This window comes from Notechis scutatus, chromosome 2 (assembly GCF_049901735.1).
Source record: "Notechis scutatus isolate UNSWTSFEM ecotype Mainland chromosome 2, rNotScu1.2, whole genome shotgun sequence".
Lineage (NCBI taxonomy): Eukaryota > Metazoa > Chordata > Lepidosauria > Squamata > Elapidae > Notechis > Notechis scutatus.
Genome location: NC_142010.1, coordinates 229,794,135 through 229,815,115, shown reverse-complemented (window position 1 = coordinate 229,815,115; position 20,981 = coordinate 229,794,135). Strand labels below are relative to the sequence as shown.

General features: G+C 35.7%; 1 protein-coding gene and 1 non-coding gene across 2 annotated transcripts; both read left to right on the top strand.

The window, feature by feature from the left end:
- Positions 1-2,714: 2,714 nt before the first annotated feature.
- On the top strand, positions 2,715-7,078 carry COX7C (cytochrome c oxidase subunit 7C). The gene is made up of 3 exons (XM_026672161.2): positions 2,715-2,853; positions 4,233-4,363; positions 7,004-7,078. Exons 1-2 carry the CDS (start codon positions 2,779-2,781, stop codon positions 4,347-4,349), a joined length of 192 nt encoding a protein of 63 aa, XP_026527946.1. The 5' UTR covers positions 2,715-2,778; the 3' UTR covers positions 4,350-4,363; positions 7,004-7,078.
- On the top strand, positions 3,713-3,774 carry LOC113417711 (small nucleolar RNA Z39). The gene has a single exon (XR_003371669.1). It is a non-coding gene; the product is annotated as a small nucleolar RNA Z39 (small nucleolar RNA).
- Positions 7,079-20,981: the final 13,903 nt, after the last annotated feature.

The following is a 20,981-nucleotide window of genomic DNA, read 5'->3' as shown; positions in this document are numbered from 1 at the left end:
AGTCCAAACTCCATTTTGATGTCATCACTAAAGATTCATAATTCATTTAAAAGCCATTCCTATTTTTTATTGCACATAAAACCTTTATAATTTTATTAATTCAAAAAAATGTCTAAATTTTTCTACTCCAGCTATACGATAATGAATCCAATACATTTTTGTAATCAGTCCAGGTAACATATAGGTGTGTTATGTCTTTCTGAGGGTTTGGGGTTTCTTTTTGAAATATTGTTTCATCAAAGTTGATATTTTGTACCTCTAGAACATTTGAATTTCCCTAATTTGAGATTAGAGGGTTTGTTAGGCATTACTGGCAAGGATTCCTATAAACAACTTGAATGCTTCAGGCATCCAATATTTGGGTATTGTTTCTTTTGCTTTTCCTGATTCCTTATGGAAGCCAACCATTGATCATTGCTGCAACATTTGATTGAAATTAAATGTAAAACAATGCAAAATAGACATTGTCAAGGTTTCAACTAACAAACCCAAGCAAATCATAACTCTGAGGCGAGACCCTTCATCAAAGAACTTCTTTATTGGGTAAATCATATCATCACACTTGGTACAAAACCAACTCTGAATCTTTCCTGCAGTTTCAGCATAATTAAAACCAGTAATCACCCCTTCCCCCCAGTGTCACTGTTCTCATTGGCCAATTAAACTAATTGGCGGGGTCTTCAGGCACTCTTCTTTTTCCTCCATCACCTAGGAGATGATCTTGGTTCTCACAGAAAGTTCATTGTTGTGTCTAACGCTGCATTCCAGTCTCCTCCCCCTTCTCATACAATGTGGCAACAATGGACCAGGAATGGCTTCTAGCAGGTTCAGTTCAATGTTGACAGACATTGGAGCCCAAAATCCAGTGTTTAAGTTTTCCTGGTTTACTCTATTTTTTTTTTTTTTAACTTTTTAGCTTGTCCTTTTACAATTACTGCCATTGCTACACTTTTTCCATTTGCTTAAGTTTTGCTTGTTTTTCTAAATCAGATATCTCGGGGGAATTTCATTGTGTTTATTTGGTTATCTTAATATTTCTTCATTATTTGGAGGGGATTCATCCGGTTTTTCATTTTTACATTAGCTTTAAAAATATTGCTGATCTGTTCTATCCCATTTTGCTGGAAATGCTTGATCCTACATCCATATTGTTCACTTTTCTTATAAATTGCCACCAGTCTTAAGTTAAATTGTTACATGATTTCTGTAATCATTTTCTATTAAGATTGTATCTTTTCCAAGCTTGTTTTTCTTATTTTTCACTTTGTGTTATTTTAAAGTATGTGGGTTGCTAACTTCTTTTTAAAGTTGATTTATATTTTCCAATGTACAGTATTTTTTCACATTAGCACTGAGTTTTAATTTGCAGCTTGCTTTCAATTGATAACCCAGTTCTGTTATTACTTTTATAAGGCTATACATAAATTGATTAGTCTCTTTGATCATTTATGTCATAATAGATTAGGCAACCATATTTGCATCAGACACAATTTCATTTAAATGATTTTTTTCCAGTGGATTTCAAAGGTAGGATTTCAAAGGTAGTATAGCCTTGCTATATCTTTCTTACACTTACAAACTTTTTCTTTAAGCTGTTATTTATATTCAGACAAGTGCAGTTCTGTTTCATTATTTTGAATTGCTGGTTTAAAATGTTCACTGGCTGAATCCAAATGAATGTCTATGTTGACTTTTGTAGCCCATTTTTATTTTACCATTTCAAAACATTTGTTTGTCCTCGCATATATGCTGTAACATTTCCTTCATAGCAGATGTATTCTTAGATTTTATAACAGCAATGAAAAGCCTTTGATTCACTGTTTACACAGCATCCTGTAAAGCAACATATAGGACATGTCAACTGACTGAGGACCAGGCATGGGAATGGACCAAATGGTTTGATTGTATTGCTGCTGCCATGGGAAGTGGCAGTGAAGTTTTATGGTTTATATGTTGTGGGTTTTAATGCTGTAAGCCACCCATGATCACCTGTGAGTGAATTGAGCTGCCATACAAATTTGTGAAATAAATACAGTTTTTGTATTTTTTAGATATACTCCCAAAGCTCCAGGTTATACTCATAGTTTTATTAATTTATTGACTCTAGTAGTACTTGAGGGAGAGCAGGGTGCACATATACACATCTTTGTATTTACCAGCCTTCGTTGGGGTTTTTTTGTAGGGAAAACTGCATGCCGTTTTTTTATCGCAGTTATATCTCACCACTATCAGTTTCATCTATTCTTAAATGAGTACATTCAGCAGATATACATCTGATGTTAGTGTTACCAGTATTACCAGTATTCTCTCTCTTTGCTTTTATGCAGTTAGATATTTAATTGTAATGAAGCACTTTTACAATATTTGTCTATGTTTATTTCCTTTTTCTTCTGGCCTTGTCAAAGGAAAGCGGGGAGAGGGAGGAATATCGCTTTGTGCTTTGTATTTATTTGCTAGAATTAGGGGTTTAATATAAACAAACCAATAAGTGTCTATTTACAGAAGGGTGAGGGTATTGTTGTTTTTTAATTCTTCAAATACCACCCGCGAAACTATCCTCGACGACACTGGAAGGCAGATTACTTACGAACAGACATTCGTCTCCGCAAGTAACGTCCTTTTGTTTGCCCTAAAACTACGATTCCCATATTGCCTTTCGGCGATGGGTTGTTGTTTTTTTGTCTCCTCCCATAACGCCTGAGTCACGTGGCTCTAGATTAAGTGAAGGTCGTGAAGGAGAAGCAACCTTTTTGTCGCCGGGGTCTGATTCCGGCCGACATGTTGAGTAGCAGCGTCCGCCGGTTCGGCACCTCCGCCCTTCGGCGGATGCATTACGAGGAGGGCCCGGGAAAGGTAAGATGGAGGCGGGGGAAGGCTACGAATTCAGGGCCTCCGTTACTTCTTCTGCCCCTCGAGCTGCGGCAGGGTCATGGGCCGGTTTCCTGGGCAGGTCGGGCTAGGCCTGCTTCCCTCCCCGCCCCCACCTTCCCCGGCCGGAGGGAGATACCGGAGAGAGGCTCCTTCGCTTCTCTAGGCCTTTCACCTTTCGAAGTCAGTGAGGGGAAAATAATTTGGGAAGAGAGGAAGCTCTTATTTTTCAGCCTCTTCTTCCTCTTTGGTTTACATTTACATTTGTTTTCCATTTGCATTGGAAAGCCGGGGCCGAACGCTTGAAGCCTTAATCACGGAAAAGAGACTTTTCGAAGGAGAGAATAAGGAGAGGAATAAATAACGATTATTATTATTTTTGCGGAGTTGATATTTGTAATATCTCCGTTCGCATTTTGGATCCGCGTAGCTTGAAACACGTGGGCTGAACTCTATATATGGGATGGGGGAGAGTTTCATTTTCTTTTTTAGCTCGCCCTGTGGGATGATGCCATTTTTCTCTGGCTGTAGCTTGCCCAAAGGCCCTGCTCAGTGGACATGGCGGTGTTTTTAATGCTCTTTTTAATATTCAGTTTCCTGTATATTTCCAGCTTCTTCCCAGGGCAGTAATTCTATAGTGCAATATTAATACGATATATAGGGTTTTCAGTTCAATGTGTGGAGTCTGAGGGATGTGTGTTTGTGTTTATTTTCATAGTCATCAATTGTACACTGAAGATGCTATTTAATTTTGTAAGAGGTGCAATGACAATAAAGTAAAGTACCTGTAGGTGCAGAAGCAGTGCCTTTAGTGTAATATATGACTATTTTCTGAATTCTACCGGTACAGATGATGATAGCATAACAGCATGAATAAGGATGATACTGTAAACGCTTTCTGATGTACCTGTTCTGAAGTCGTGCTCGGATACTATTTAATTTCAGGTCATATTTGTATCCAAGATGGCATCTAAAGGACATACGTAGTGTCTTTTTAATGTGAAATAAAAATGGGACAAGTGTAAATCAGGTTAAGATTAAAGGATCTTGATATTAAGCCAAGGGTCCCCAAACTTGGCAACTTTAAGACTTGTGGATTCTGGCAGAATTCTGGGAGTTGAAGTCCACAAATCTTATAGTTGTCAAGTTTGGAGACCTCTGTATTAAGCTATTAAACCCTCTTTTTAGAAAATTAGGAATACACTGGTGTACTTCTGTAACTATAAATGATGAATGAACATTTAGTACTTGGGTGCTAATTGCTATCCATGGATTTTTAGGCCAAGTCACTTTTTGTGCATTAACTTTGTTTAATAACTTAAGTACCTTGCTAAAACAAAACTTCAACATTCTTATCTTTTCAGAATCTCCCATTCTCTGTCGACAACAAATGGAAATTGTTACTCGGAACCTTTATCTTTACCATAACTGGTATTGGTGGTCCCTGTTTTATTGTAAGGCATCAGCTGCTTAAGCAGTGAAAATGTTATAACAGGTAATTCCTATTTGTTTTCATTCTCTAGAAGTCTTTTACAAGCTATTTGGGTTGCTTCTTGGAAACTATAAAAACCATTTTCTGGTTTAATTTCAATAAAATTAAGTTTGTGGTAAGCTATGAACTGTATAGTGCTAAATTTTGCTAAATTTCTTAATAGGTAAACTTGGAAACAGTGTATATAAAATAATGCCTTCTAATGAAGATCAGCTCTTCATTATACATCTATATAATGTAATGGAAATGATTTGCCATTGCTTTTATTCTGGGATCAGTGCCTACTAACACTGTACATGTAAACCTGGATTCAAATTAATGTATTTGAATCCATAGCAGGAACCATAGTTTTCTTCAAATATTACAGTATCTTTTTTCCCAATAGCTGTTTAAATCATGATTAAGTAACATTTAGAAAACAAGTCCTTCCCTGAAATAGGAGGGCATACTTATATAATAGCATTGAATACAACCGTCCACTCCTAATCCCATCATATGTAGTAATTTTTCAAAGTCTTAAATATATCACAACTAAGCTATTAAAATGCATTATAGATAGGGTTTCTATGAAAATTATTGGGAATTCTAGATGTCCTAGGCCATAGCCAGATTATCAATCAGAACAAAACAGAAGGACCTTATAACTATTTGACATAGCTGTAGTAGTTACCAATATTTTTCCCCCAGAACAGGTCTTAACAGCAGTTAAACTTTTAGAAATGCTAAATAATTTTGGCTTGAAGTCTCAGGATACTACTATATTTAAAATGTCATGGTGGGCCCTTATAAAGCGGGTTCTGCTTGTAATGGCTGTCTGTTGGGAACGTGGGAGAAAGCCTTCTCAGTTACTTTGAAACTAATAAAATGCTTGGGGACCATACTCAGTGTAGATTTTTAGGCTTTTGGTGTTCATCTCTAGTTTTGCTTACTGAATGATTTTAAAATTACATGCACATACAGAGCTAAACTGAACTAAAATTTCTAATTAATCTTGACTGCTGTTAAAAAAAAGTTCACAGGATTAAATCTGATTAATAGTAGGATGTAAGAAGGTGCAATAAAATCAAGGAATCTGCTATCCTAGACCAACTTCACCAATGGAAAAAGGTTGGCTAAAAAGGTGGTATCTGGCATTTTTAAGGGGAAGTTATCTTGTAATCATTAAATCTCTGATACATGTGAAAGAAGAAATGAAAAGAGTTAAGATTTTTGAACTTCAGAAGAGTTCTGAACCTGAAGCAGAACATATCCAGAAAAGCCGCTAGAAGAAAGAAAAATGTCAGAGAATCTAAAACTCAGAATGTGTTGAAATAGAAAGGCTCATAAAACTTGCTTTTTAGAAATGATGGCTACAAAGGTCTTGCAAGTAGTAAATTGTTCAGTGATGGGAAGAAGGCAGAACCTGTTAACTCCTGTTTTGCATTTGTCTTCTCTGAGAAGAGAATCTCTTAAAAGTGAAATAGAGTCCTAATTGGTCACTGTTATCCAGGAACTATAGGTAGGATAGATAGGAAGGTCAGGGAGAATTTGGCTACATAAATTCAAGTCTCTAGGATATTGATGGAACTGGCAAACATGATTGCAGAGTCATCCTCAGGAGTCTTTAAGAATTTTGAAGAAGTGGTGATGTTCCAAAAGACCTGAGAAAAACAAATATCTCATTCTTAAAAAGGAACCCCTAACAAAAGACACCTCAGTTTGGGTATGTTTCTCTAACCGATTATTAAACAGCATTTTTGAGTACTTATTCTGATTCTGTCGGACCCTTCTTCAAATGTTGGGTCTAGTTCTGGCACCACATATCAGAAAAGGCAAGAATGTATCGCTACAAGCATAATGAGGGTTCAGTTATGGAGACTTAAGATAGTTTTCATATACCTGAAGCATTGTCACAGAGAGCAGAAGGTGAACTTCATCTGTAGCTCCAAAAGATAATACCAGAAGTAGTGATTTAAAATTTAAAGGAAAATGGTTCAGGCTGGATGTCAGCAAGAACTGATTGTGCAAACTTGAGTGAAAGAGACTGCAACATGAACAGTATTGTTGTAAGTTAAATGGTCATTTCCCAGAGAAGTTCTTGTGAATTCAAGGGATTGGATGTTATCTGAGGGGGGAATTAAAAACCATTAGGAATGCAATAGTAAATAATATATCTGTTATATACATATGGATATCTAATAATAAAAAGTACAGTTATATTTGAGATTTTATGTATTTTAATTATGTTTTAATTTAATATTTTAATATAGATTGGCCATCTAAGAGTTGTGTTAGAGCAGAAAGGCAGATGAATAACTTAGATGATTAATAGTTTAACATTTGAACTTTTTAAGTACTATTGCTTTGATTCCATCTTTATATCTACTACTTTGGCAAATATTCATGATTGCAGTATGAAAAATGCAAATAATGTAATGGGCAGCATGTGGTTTCTGTGAGCTGTTATCCATTAAGCATTAAAGATTCTCAGAAAGACATCTTTAGCTATATAGAAAAGCCTTCATAGATTGTTCCCCATCTATGTTTTAAAATACCTTGTTCAGTATGAGTTTCATCTACAAAAATATTTTTATTTTTGAAAGAAATGAATTGTAGGATATATTATATATTTTAAGGATTTTTATGTTTCCTTTTTTCTTTCAGATTAAGAAGAAAGAACTGAATGAAATTTAAAACTACACTCTACGTATATAAATAAAAATTATATCTGAAACTAAAGTAGATTCTGTTTCTGTTTGGTCTAAATATAGATTGACGAATTATATAGAAAAAATCCATTCCTAGTTACATAAAATGCAATATATTTTAAATATAGGTATATACAAACATGTTTAGATTTATGTTATGTGTGGCAAACAAGTGAAGTAGGTAAAAAATGTATATGCATATATTTTGACAGTAAAGTGTAAAGGGTTTATGTATAAAAGCAAGATGAATCATGCAAGATGCAGAAGTATAATTGTGTTCCTAAAGCACAAGATCAATGAGGGGGAAAAACCACTAAAATATAAAGGTTTATTTCTGTTTAATTCTTATTGGACATTAACAGAAAGACTATAGAATTCAATGAAATAATTGTAATACAGAAATTAAAATTGCACTCATTTAAAATTTTTATTTCAACCACAATAAATGCACTCATTGTAAGTTTCCAAATGTATAACAATCGAATCTAATATTAAACGAGAGCAAAAAAAATTCTTAACTGCCTAAACCAAAAAGAGATCTGGGGACAAATTAAGTAGTCAGGTAAGAAGAGACCAAAAGTAAGATATAGAGCAAGTAAAGTACAAATAGAAAAATGTTGAGAATTTGAAGGAAATGCTCACAAACTAGTGAACTAAGGGAGCAAAATTAGGAAAGATAATCAAAAGAAGAAAATTATGCAGTATAGTTTAATTAACCATCTAGCCACTAAAAGATGGAAGATCAAAAAAATATTCTCACACTGAGATAGTTGAAGGTCAGAAAGTCATAAAGCAACATTCTAGAATCCTAAGTGTTAGATAACAGGGATGAACAAAATCCATTTTTCATATTGGGCTTATTCACAACTTGTGTAACTAGCTTTTACCTTTCCATCTCGGTCATGGGAATCCTGAATGGTACAGTGTTCAGGTTCTTCATATGTAGAATTGCCATTTCCATCTGAAACCATTTGGAGATTTTCCACAGATGCACATGTTGGCTAGTGTGTAATGTACCATGTATGTATGTGTATGTATGTATATTAATAAGTTATATTCCAAAAACAATAGGACCAGGATTTTTTAAAAAGTAACGATTGTAAATATTTGCAAAAATTGCAAAAAAACAACAACCCCAAAACCTTCTGCAGATAGCAGATTTTCACACAAAAAGTAGTCTATATGCTGTTTCAGAAAAACAACCAAAATAAGGACAGTTTTAGAAAATGTAATTTCACTGGGAAGAAAAGAGATACCATCAACTTGGGTTAGACTATAAAGACAAGATTGCCTTTTCTCTGGTCTTTCAGAATAGCTGGAAACTTCCTAAACATGTATTGATTTACTGGGTTTGTCAATCAATCTTTTCTATTATGTTTTCCAGTTCTTTCCTCTGAGATGGAAAGAGGAACATACAGGTGAAACTTGAAAAATTAGAATATCGTGCAAAAGTTCATTTATTTCAGTAATGCAACTTAAAAGGTGAACCTAATATATGAGATAGACTCATTACATGCAAAGCAAGATAGTTCAAGCAGTGATGTGTCTTAATTGAGATGATTATGGCTTACAACTCATGAAAACCCCAAATCCACAATCTCAGAAAATTAGAAATATTGTGAAAAGGTTCAATATTCAATATTCTAGTCTCAAGGTGTCCCACTCTAATCAGCTAATTAAGCCATATCACCTGCAAAGGGTTCCTGAGTCTTTAAATGGTCTCTCAGTCTGGTTCAGTAGGAATCACAATCATGGGAAAGACCTGACAGTTGTGCAGAAAACCATCATTGACACCCTCCATAAGGAGGGAAAGCCTCAAAAATTAAGTTGGATGTTCCCAAAGTGCACATTATCAAAGCACATTAATAGAAAGTTATGTGGAAGGGGAAAGTGCGGAAGAAAAAGGGTGCACAAGCAGCAGGGATGACCGCAGCCTGGGGAGGATTGTCAGGAAAAGGCCATTCAAAAGTGTTGGGGACTTTCACAAGGAGTGGACTGAGGCTGGAGTCAGCGCATCAAGAGCCACCAAACACAGACGGATCCTGGACATGGGCTTCAAATGTTGTATTCCTCTTGTCAAGTCGCTCCTGGACAACAAACATCAAAAGTGTCTTACCTGGGCTAAGGAAAAACAGACCCGGCCTGATGGTTGAAGTCCAGTGTGAAGTATCCACAGTCTGTTGATTTGGGGAGCCATGTCATCTGTTGGTGTTGGTCCACTGTGCTTCATTAAGTCCAGGGTCAACGCAGCCGTCTATCAGGAGATTTTGGAGCGCTTCATGCTTCCTTCCGCAGATGAGCTTTATGGGGATGCTGACTTCATTTTCTTAAAATAACCTTTAAGTTCCTCTTCAGAGGGATTCAGTTTCCACTCTTATCACCGCTGTAAATGAAGCAATTAGTATGGTCACACAATCAAGATGTTTATACTCAATTTGGCATTTTTATCTATCCCAACAGCAGATGTTTTAGATGTTTGATAGTCATGGCCTGACTTGTTCAGTATCATTCATAGAGAAATCAGTGCAATAACATACATTAATGGCAATAGCAAGCTTCCATTGAAGATTCCTCTCTTGAATTAACTTCTCCCACTCTATCACCATTGCCCAACAAGTGTCTTCCATTGTGCCTTTCATCTTTGAATAAGTTCTACTGACTTGTTCTTTCTAGGAACTTGATTATCCAGTCGTGGGGTGTCAAATAGCTTCTGAGTTATATTGGTCTGGGGAAAAAGATTTGTCCTATGCACCTGGCCTAATTTGGGAATGAGGGTATTTTGCCAACATTACAATCTAATCTATTCCACTTCTGCACAGCAGTCTGCTAGAAATGTGCTTATTTTGATAACTTGGGCTGATTCTAAAAAACTTCCTTCAGTTATCCTGATGGAAATATGACAGCCACATAACAAGTTAGGAAAGAATGACCTTTTCGCACTTCTGCTTATGGTTTCCAAAGTATTGATAAATATATGTGAGAAGAAACCTGAACAGTCATATTCGTCATGCTGAAATAATAGCTAATGTACATTGCAAGGTAGCTGCTTTACTACTGGCAAATGTGCTATTTTGGTCATCATTATTTGTGCAGCCCTTCAAATGACATGAAAATCAAACATCTGTCATGCCAGATGAGGGAACTTAACTTATTGACAATGCTTAACACACCGCTCATCCTTGAAAAGGTCACTTGTACCAGAACAGGCGACACATGGTTAACCAGCATATAGTAAATGACAGTTTATAACTCCAACAGAATATATACTGAAGTGGTTCTTGTAGATACAGTCCTTGGTTGCCTGTAGAAACCATATTTTGTTGAATTTTTAAAAAATTAATGCAATATTAAGATGGCTTTAGGAGACAGCTTAAACTTCAGGAAAACTTTAATCTGTATAAAGCTGTGGAAAGAGAGTGTATAATTTGAAAGGGGTTGTGGGCACATGACATTTGTACCCGTAGAATTTTCTATTTTAAGCATGGGAGTGGGAAGGTTTCTGGGACTAAAAGAATTTCAGCAGCAAAATAATTTAATTGGGTGTCACACACTAATAACCGTATGAAAGGGTGTGGCAGAGGGCAAAGTAGAATCACTTTCACTGAACTTTCCTGAAAGGGTGGGACCAAGGAAGCAAGGTCAGACCATTCAGACAGCACAAGAATACCGTCTTGCTCGCTACAAAATGGAGTCAGAACATAGATGTTATTCATCACTTGGGTAAATCAAGATACTTGACCAAGAGGTCTCTAGCCAAGTTCTTGGAGAAGAATTCCTAACCAACTATAAATACAGGTAGTCCAATTGAGCCCAATATTTCTGTTAAGTGAGATTTATTAAGTGAGTTTTGCCTCATTTTATGACATTTCTTGCCATTTCTTAAACTCTACCTCACTCACTTCTCCTCCCCCCAGGAATAGTTCTGTTGTTAACTGATTTTCTTGGACTACAATGGCCAAGAAAACCCAGTTTTCATTGATTTTATCTCTTTTGTGTCTGAACCTTTGGAGAGAATACAAGGAGTCCTTGACTTACAACTACAATTGAGCCCAACATTTCTATTGCTAAGCAAGTCAGTTATTAACTGAGTTTTGCCCCATTTTATGACCTTTTTATGACTACAGTTAAGTGAATCATTGCAGTTAAGTTAGTAACCTGGTTGTTAAGTGAATCTGGCTTCCCCATTGACTTTGCTTGTCAGAAGGTTGCAAAAGGTGATTACATGACCCCGGGATGCTGCAGTGGTCATAAGTATGAACCAGTTGCCAAGCATCTGAATTTTCATCACATGATCATGGGACTACTACAAAAGGTGATAACTGTGAAAAGCAGTCATATATCACTTTTTAGTGCTCTTGTAACTTTGAATAGTCACTAAATGAACTGTCATAAGCCAAAGACTACCTGTATAAATGGCAGCTACCTGATTTGGGTTTGTGCACAGAACAGCAGCCACTGTTCTTGCATATGTGCAAAAATGAAGCCTATTTATTTTGCACCACAATCATCACGCAATTCTGCAGGTTCCCAAATTCTCATTTCTCTGACAAGTTAAAGAGGGCTGAGAATACTCAATTTTTCTGAGCTGAGTGTCCTTCAAAACACTCCAGAGAGATATCCAGGCAGAATTATCATCTCCTAGCAAAACCTCAAATGAGCAGTCATTATGACCAATTAACCATCATTCAACCTAGTAAAAGGAATCACTCGTTAGCAGCCATAATTTTAGCTTTTGCTAAATTTGAGCTTAAATTTCTAGACCATTAATGGCAGGTTTTCTATTTTATGTCATCCCAAATGCATAATTCTAACTGTTGGCCTACTTTGAAGGAGTTATTTAAAAGTAAAGTTTTTTTTTCTAAAGTAATCGTGGTACCTGTCATAAGACTGTCATTTTAGGACAATTTTCTCCTAGGTATTTTATAACCTGCCATTCTGTATGGGTTTTTTTCATCTTGAGATTTCTCTGAAATATGCTGCATACTAAACTGTTTTACAATTACAAAGCAGAATCATTATACCTGATTCTACAGATGGTTAATTTCATCCCCACAATTTCCCCAAGTTTTTTTTTTACAAGACATGAATTTGATTTACTGATAGCAGGACCCAGTGTGCGCAGTTTGAAACTTCGTTTATATGTTTGGAAATTTATCTAACAAATTCCAGGAAGCTCTGTTATTGGGCATAGAACTGGAACTAAACAAAAATGATCTCATCCCCTCCCCCAAAAATCATCTGCTATAATTGTCTGGCTGTACCTATGAGCAGTTGGGAATTGGGTGGTATATAAAGATGTTTTTAAAACTAAGCAGGAATTTTACCTCCTTGGTCGCACTGAAAGGTGGTTCCAATCAATTCAATAGGGATATTTTGACCACAGAATTAATCAAACATCTAATAAAGAGATAGCAGTTAATTCAGCCAAAAATCCAGACATGGACCACCAATCATTTATTGAATTTGAAGAATGCAGGCAATCATATATTTTGCCTATTTAAGGAAATATGCAAGGAGATAGAGTTGCGGCCATACTCTTCCCTGCCATGAACAGATGAAATATTATGAAATTGTTTCTGAGTTACGTTATTTTTCTATATTTCCATATAGCTCAGCCAATGCAGATTTATGCAAAACAGAACATTTATTTTGTTGATTTTTTTTTAATTTTATTGGTTTTTAAAAACAAACATAAACAAACAAAACATAAAAACATCAAGCTATCTTCCATAGGTGTACATACAGTGTGCCGGTTGGTTTACAAATTGTTTTGTGCTTCTATTTCATAGTCTTCAATTACAATTACATTGCATATGATCTCATATTATCAATCAAAAATTAAATACCTCAGTATCATTATTAATCAATCATTTGACTATACTTTTATTCATTCATGTTTTACAGGATAATCATAATTTACTTAGTTTATTTTATAACAGTTCATATTATCATCCCAAATCTATCCTAGAGTCATTTTGTAGATATAATAAGAAAAAAGTACACCTTTATATATTTATTATTTTCTAAAAGTCTACATATTTCATTACTGTATTTTATTGTCTAACCATTGATAGAAAAGATCCCAAATTTTATAAAATTGTTTATCCTCTTGTTCTCTAATTTCAAATGTCAATCTACTCATTTCAGCACATTCCAATATTTTCTTAATGATTTCCTCCTGTGATGGTATTTTCTCATTTTTCCAGTTTTTAGCAAATACAATCCTAGCCGCTGTTAATACATTTACAGCCAGGTATTTCAAGTCTTTACTATATATTTTAGGTAAAATTCCCAATAAAAATATTTCTGGTTTCAAGTCTATATGTTTTTTTGTCATTTTTTCCAACCACATGTGGATTTTAGTCCAGTATTTTTTAGCATCCGCACAAGTCCACCACATATGGTAATAAGAGCCAGGTGTCTGATGACATTTCCAACATTTTTCAGATTTATTCTTGAACATTCTTGCTATTCTTGTCGGGGGGAAATGCCACCTGTAAAACATCTTCTACAAATATTCTTTATATGCTGTTGACATTGTCATTTTATAATTTTGAGACCACAATTTTTGCCATTTCTCTAAATCGATCCCATATCCAAAATTCTTCCCCCAAGCAATCATAGTTTCTTTAACTTGTTCTTCTTCTAGTTTAATTTCTAATAAATATCCATACAATTTTTTAATCACCTTTTCATCAGTACCTGTCAAAATCTTATCTAAGTCAGTCAGTTTATCATAGAAACCTTCTGTTTTAGAATCTTTATCATACCTTGAATGTATTTGCACATATGAAAACCAATTCATCTTTATACCTTGTTCCTCTAGTTTTTGCATAGATTTAAGTTCACCCTTTTCATTCAATATTTCACCATATCTAACTGTTTGTTCCTTTTTGTATATTATAGGATAAGAAAATGCTTCAATAGTCGATAACCAGACTGGAATTTTCAAATAACATTGTCTTTTAATCTTCTCCCAGTTTAACCACAGAGACTCCCATATATAATGTCTTCTAAAATACCCCTGTGTTTTAGTTCCTTTATACCATAAAAAAGCACGCCATCCCAACAACAAATCATGTCCTTCTAATGTCAACAATCTAGTATTTCTTAGTGTTATCCATTCCTTAACCCACATCAGATTTGTAGCTTGGTAGTACAACTCCCAATTAGGCAAACCAAATCCTCCTCTAATTCTAGCATCTCCTCTAATTCTAGCATCTTGCAAAAGTTTTAACTTTATTCTCACTTTCTTACCTTGCCATATATATTTCAACACAATTTTATTTAAATCTTCAAAGTAGTCTTTTCCAAGCCTAATTGGAATTGTTTGAAACAAATATAAAATTCTGGGTAATATATTCATCTTGATTGTTGAAATTCTCCCTATTAGTGACAGTTGTAAATTTTCGCATTTTGCCAAATCTAGCACTATCTGCTGTTTAAGTTTGATATAATTATTTTCTTTTAATGTACTACATCTTGCTGTCAAATATGTCCCCAAGTACTTAATCTTATTCATGACCTGAATTTTCAATAGGTCTGCCAGTTCTTCCTTTTGTCTTAATAGCATATTCTTTGTCAAGATGTTTGTCTTATCTTTATTTATTTTCAAACCAGCCACCTTTCCATATGTCTCTATCTTTTCTATCAATTTTGATGCTGTTTCTAAAGGGTCTTCTAAGATGAAAACCAGATCATCCACAAATGCTTGCAGCTTAAATTCTTCCTTTTTGATTTTCATTCCTTTTATATTATTTTCATCTCTAATATTTCTGTTTAGCACTTCCAAAGTTAACACAAACAACAAAGGTGATAGTGGGCACCCTTGTCTTGTTCCTTTTCTTATATTGATAGAGTCTGTCAGTTCTCCCTCTATCATTACCTTTGCCGTTTGCTTATAATATATAGCTTCTATTGCTTGAATAAATTTCCTAGCAAAACCCATCTGTTCCAACAGTAATAACATGAATCGTGTTACAAAGTTTCTTTGCTCTCATTTTCCCCCTCCTTTTTCAAGCAGGATATAATAAGAATTAATTAAAAAAGAAATAGATATTTTTAAAAAATGAAATAACTAAAGGGAGCCTCTAGCCTAAAATATCACAAAATCAACAAGGAGAAGAAAAAATAGATATAAATGAAAAAACCAGTCCAGTTTCAAAATACAAGATCATATATAGAAAATCCAGCAATGAGGAAAAAAAAACACTTTACTTTGACATTCCTGTTTAAAATCACCGCTTAATCACTTCTGTCAAAACTTTTACAGATTCTTTCTTTTCCTTAGGGTGTCCTTTCAGATCTTAGAATAAAAAAAAAGTTCTCACCAAACCAGCACACTCTCTCTTTCTGTTCTCTTCCATTTCGGAGCTGTCCCAACTTCAGCAGCTTTAATGGCTGCCTTTTTGCCGCTGGCAAGAAGAGCTTCTCCCAGATCTACCAGGGACTTTGCAGTATCCCTGGGATCGACAGGATGTGCTCTTCATTTTCACCGTCTTTTTGGGATGGTTTAGATCCGATGGGACCATCCAGGAGCAAAGATATCGGCAGCGATCTCAGACCTCCATGATCGCATGCCGTATCGTCGCGACGCCAGCTCCGCCCTCCTTGTTGATTTTTTTTTTTTATACAAAAATACTTTGGGTGATATTCAGGGGGTCCCATCCTGCAATCTTCAGCAGAAATCAGGACTTCTCTGAGCCATCAACCTGCCATCTGTGTCTGGTGGGATTTTTTTCACAGTTATAGTTCTGCAGGTCTAATATGCAGGTTTCCCATTTTTCCTTGTTGAGAGGATTTGGTGATTATCTTTATTTTACTGTTTTTTCTTCATCTCTTCAGGTTTTCACACAATGGGCATGTTTGTACAATGTTCTCTGCAAGCCTCCCCAATTGTTCCGATGAGTGAAGCATAAAAAGACATAACAATCAAGATGGTGCGCAGCTGGCGATGGCTTCATTGTTCCAGAAATGTCTCATTGTGATGTTACAGAAGGAAACACTGAAAGGAAAAGTGTTACCATGATGCAGCAGGAATGCACATGCCAGTTATTAAATGAAAGGCATAAGATGCTTTACAATATTTACAATATTTACAATATTACAATATACAATACAGTATTTTCTCAATGCCAGAAAAAAAAACAGTTGCTGAAACAACTGGCAGCTGCAACATCGAGATTTAATAGAGGCCTAACTGCAGCCAGCGCTGTAGAATAAATTCCAGCACACACATCTCTTCTCTTAGCACCAGAGAAAAAGAGGGGGAGAGGAGAATTGGAATGGTATAGCTGAATTCTCTAAGTGAATTCTCTCCCCCCCACCCATTTATGTACTGTCCACCCATTCTTTCTCAAATACATTATGCCTCTCCCATCTCTGTCCTCTTAGAGAGTTCTCTCTTTCGTATTTTTACTTATCGGTGAATGAATCAAAAATTTACTCATTCAACAGTCCATTAAATCAGTGTATTCCATATAGTAGATTGCCCTGTAAATAAATCCTTCTTTGTGTGTAGATTTTAGTCCCGAAAACCTCCTGAAATGCAAGAGAAAGTCACCATGGCTTACCACCACTTACTACTTATTTGCTTCTGATCTCACTGCAACACAGTGGTTCTTTGTTTTCCGTCATGAACCAAATAGGCTGTGCTAGTTTCTACATTTTGCAGTGGATCATCTCTTCTTTTCTCTTTCTTCCTCATATCTTGTCTGGTTGACTTTTTCTTGCCTTCTTTCTTGCCCAAATGATGGCTGACATTTTGTCAGATTTCAACAGTAGCACTATAAAATACAAGGTTTTATTGTGTTCTCTTATAACATGATGTAACAATGTGCTTGCATTGCACTCATATATATAGGAAAGTGGTGGCTTCACCACTGTGGCTTCTAAACATTTCTTACATAATTTCTATTATTGTCCCTTTTCCTACCCCCCAGTAAATCCTGTTAGTAAATTGCCACCTTCTACTATTTTCAAAGCAAATGTCTATCTGCACCCTATTCAGCAAGGTGGATAAGAGTATGCATGTGCACAATACACAAATACCTACAATATAGATTGAATAAAATAAAAGTCAGGGTATGAAAGCACAATGAAGAACCAATATCTGCAGAATCATGAAATACCTCTATAGAAATAGCGTACTCCAAATATTATTTGTTCTGCAGATTCTTCAACTATTGTCTGGATTGGGATGGTTTCGAACGTAGATTAAGTCAATCAGTCAATAGATGCTGTTTTCTCTCAATGAAATTCAAAAGAATGATGGAATGAGGTTTTTTCCATTGTCCTTTTAAAGTCCACTTCACTCCTCTCCCCAGGAATAGTTCTTTTGCTAACTGATTTTCTTGGACTACAATGGCCAAGAAAACCCAGTTTTCATTGCTTTTATGTTTGTGTTTGAACCTTTGGAGAGAATACAGTCCTTGACGTACGACTACAATTGAGCCCAAAATTTCCATTGCTAAGCAAGTCAATTATTAACTGAGTTTTGCCCCATTTTATGATCTTCCTCACTTCAGTTGTTAAGTGAATCACTGCAGTTGTTAAGTTAGTAACACGGTAGTTAAATGTATCTAGCTTCCCTGTTGACTTTGCTTGTCAAAAGGTCACAATAGCTGATCACATGACACCAGGATGCTGCAATGATTATAAATTTGAGTCAATTGCCAAGCATTTAAATTTTGTCATGTAACCATGGGAATGCTGCAATAGTTATGTGAAAAATGGTCATAAGTCATTCTTTTCACTGCTATTGTAACTTTGAACAGTCGCTAAACAAACTGTGGTTAATCAAGGACTATGTATTTTCCCCATCTATTATATTCTGTACATGATAATTGGACACTTCTATAGTTGAACTCAGTTTGATTTTAACAGAATCTATACTGAACGTATGAAGATAAGCACTGTATTTCTAAATCCGACTCCTGGCCTCCCTCATCCAGCAATCTGCCCCACAGCAGCCAACCATCTATACAAGAAAACCCAGAGCAGCAAATAGCCTTCTTAGGCAGTCACACAACCAGAGGTGGTATTCAGCAGGTTCTGACCAGTTCTGGAGAACTGGTAGTGGAATTTTTGAGTAGTTCGGAGAACCGGTAGCAGAAATGTTGAGTAGTTCGGAGAACTGGCAAATACCATCTCTGACTGGCCCCTCCCTCATCTATTCTCTCCCTCCCGAGTCCCAGCTGATCATCTGGGTCTTCTTTTGTTGCCCTGCACAGGAGAACAGAGCTAGAAAGCAGGTTAGCGGGATGGGGAGGGAATGGGATTTGCAGGAACCTTCCTCCTGTAGTGGGGTGGGAATGGAGATTTTACACTATCCTTCCCCTGCCATGCCCACCAAGCTATGCCCACCAAGCCACGCCCATTGAACCGGTAGTAAAAAAAAAAATTGACGCCCACCACTGCAAACAACCATTAAGCCATTAATTTGCCCAACTTTGATGAAATGGTTCAAACATTATAATGGATTGTGTAGCTGAGCATTTACTGGCCGGATGCCTTTCCTGATGCCTACATGGAGCTCACAGCATTATAATGAATTGTATAATTTTCAAAATCTGTTGATTTATTAATTGCTGTTTGTTGTTACTGTTATACCCATTACTTTTTAAAATATTTTTAGAAGAAGAAAAAACACACACACACTATATTATGTGTAGATAGTTGTGCACAAACACACATTCATGCACAGTTTGTCTCTGCAACCTGTCTTGCAGGATTTGGATCCTGTGAATATTTTTAGCCATACTGCAAGATTGCTTAGTGCCTGCTGAATTTTGGCTCAAGGTCTTGCCCAATCTTATGTTCTTTTCCTGCAATGGAGTATAGGAGAAAAATATTGCAGGAATAAAAACTATATACATAGGTCGACATAACTGGCTTTCTTTTTCATGGAAAAATAATAAGTCCCTTTTGGGCCCATTGCCTGCCAAGAAGACATAAAGAGGAATAAAGTCATGAGAGTTGTGTACTTGATGTTTGCATCTGCTTCATGTTAGTGCCCAGATGCCACATCTATTCCAAGCAATTCCTATCAGCAGATTTTTTTAAAAAGAATTTTTTTCTATAGTAAAAGATATTGCAGGAGTTAGGATTTCATTTCTAGTTCTCACTGATTACTATGTGGGCAGACTCTGATAGATGGCTTTGATATTATAGTTTTAAGAAGTAGTCTTTTCAACACATGAGAAAGGCATAACCCTGAAGAGCAAATGTCTGTGTGAAAGGACATATTTGCTTGCAAATAAAAGTCCTTGGCATCTTCAGGTATTCATCTAAAAATTCAAGCCTGTAATCTTACAGAGTCACTCCCAATGGTGATAACTGTAGACTAGATAACCAATTATTTTATTCACCATATTGTGTGCATCATTGTATATCTTTAAAAATGTTTTGCGATAGCAACTGCTTCTATAAATACAGAAATTATTTTTTAAATATAAACAATATTGCTTTCAATTTCACTCTTTCACATGTACAATATTGCTTTCACTCTTTCACATGTACACTATTGTTTCTCTTTCTCATCTATCATCTCTATTCTATCTATCCATCATCTATTTATCTATCATCTATCTATCTAGCTATCTAGCTATCTAGCTATCTAGCTATCTATCTATCTATCTAGCTATCTAGCTATCTAGCTATCTAGCTATCTAGCTATCTAGCTATCTAGCTATCTACCTACCTACCAAAATGTATCTTTAATGATATCATTTCTCAATTAGTACCTTATTTTAGAGATTATAAAATACGCTAAATTGGAGGAACTGTTACTGCCTTGTTTCTATTTGTTTTATCTGGCTTCACATTTCCTTATCTATCTATGAAAAAATAAACTAGACCACATGTGTCATATATGATGTGATTCAATAGGCTATCTTTTATGTATATTCTACAGAGAGATGTATAGCTTGCAAGCACTTATTAAAAAGCACTTATTTTTCTTAGTTCTTTATTTTAATTCAGAAAATTCTGTGTAAAAAGCAATTTAAAGCAACACTGCACATGCTGTTATTAAAGAATCTATACAATTCAAAGGAGTTACAAGTCCCAGAAGAAAATTACGGGCATGTGACAAAATTAGGTCATAAATAAAAGCTTAACTAGTTCCTAATTTCCAGTAAAAATGACCAAATTGGTCCATGATTCTACCCTCCTTCACTTTTAAAATCATATGTGTTTATTGCTCTGCAGCAAAAGCTATGAGCATATGAAATGATATAAATCCAAGAAAACACCACAAGAATCTTCTAGGAACTGATTTGCAACTAGAACTTTTGCAAATTGTTTTCTAGTTTTCTTCTATCATAATCTAATCCTATGACCCCCAAGGATCATAAGTCTGGCTGAATTCTCTTTTCCAAGATTGAAGATGGGTAAAATTGGTACAAACTGATATAGGTTTGCAAAGAGAAACAACAACTTGGGCTCTAGATGGGAAAAATACAGATAACAGATCATCAGAGTTGGAAGGGACCTTGTAGGTCATCTAGTCCAACTCCCCACCCAAGCGGGAGACCCTACACCTTTTCTGACAAATAGCAGTCCAATCTCTTCTTGAAAGTCTCACATGATGATGCTCCCACAACTTCCGAGGGCAAGCTGTTCCATTGGTTGATTGTTCTCACTGTCAGAAAGTTTCTACTTATTTCCAGGTTAAATCTCTCCTTGTTCAGTTTCCATCCATTATTCCTTGTCTGGCCTACAGGTGCTTTAGAAAATATCTTGACCCCTTCCTCTCTGTGGCAGCCCATCAAATATTGGAAGACTGCTATCATGTCTCCCCTGGTCCTTCTCTTCACTAGACTAGCTATGCCCAGTTCCTGTAACCATTCTTCATATATTTTGTAATTTGTGAGTTGCAAGGAAGAGGATGTAAAGATAAGTGGGAGAAATACTGTTACTAGATCAGAAGATAA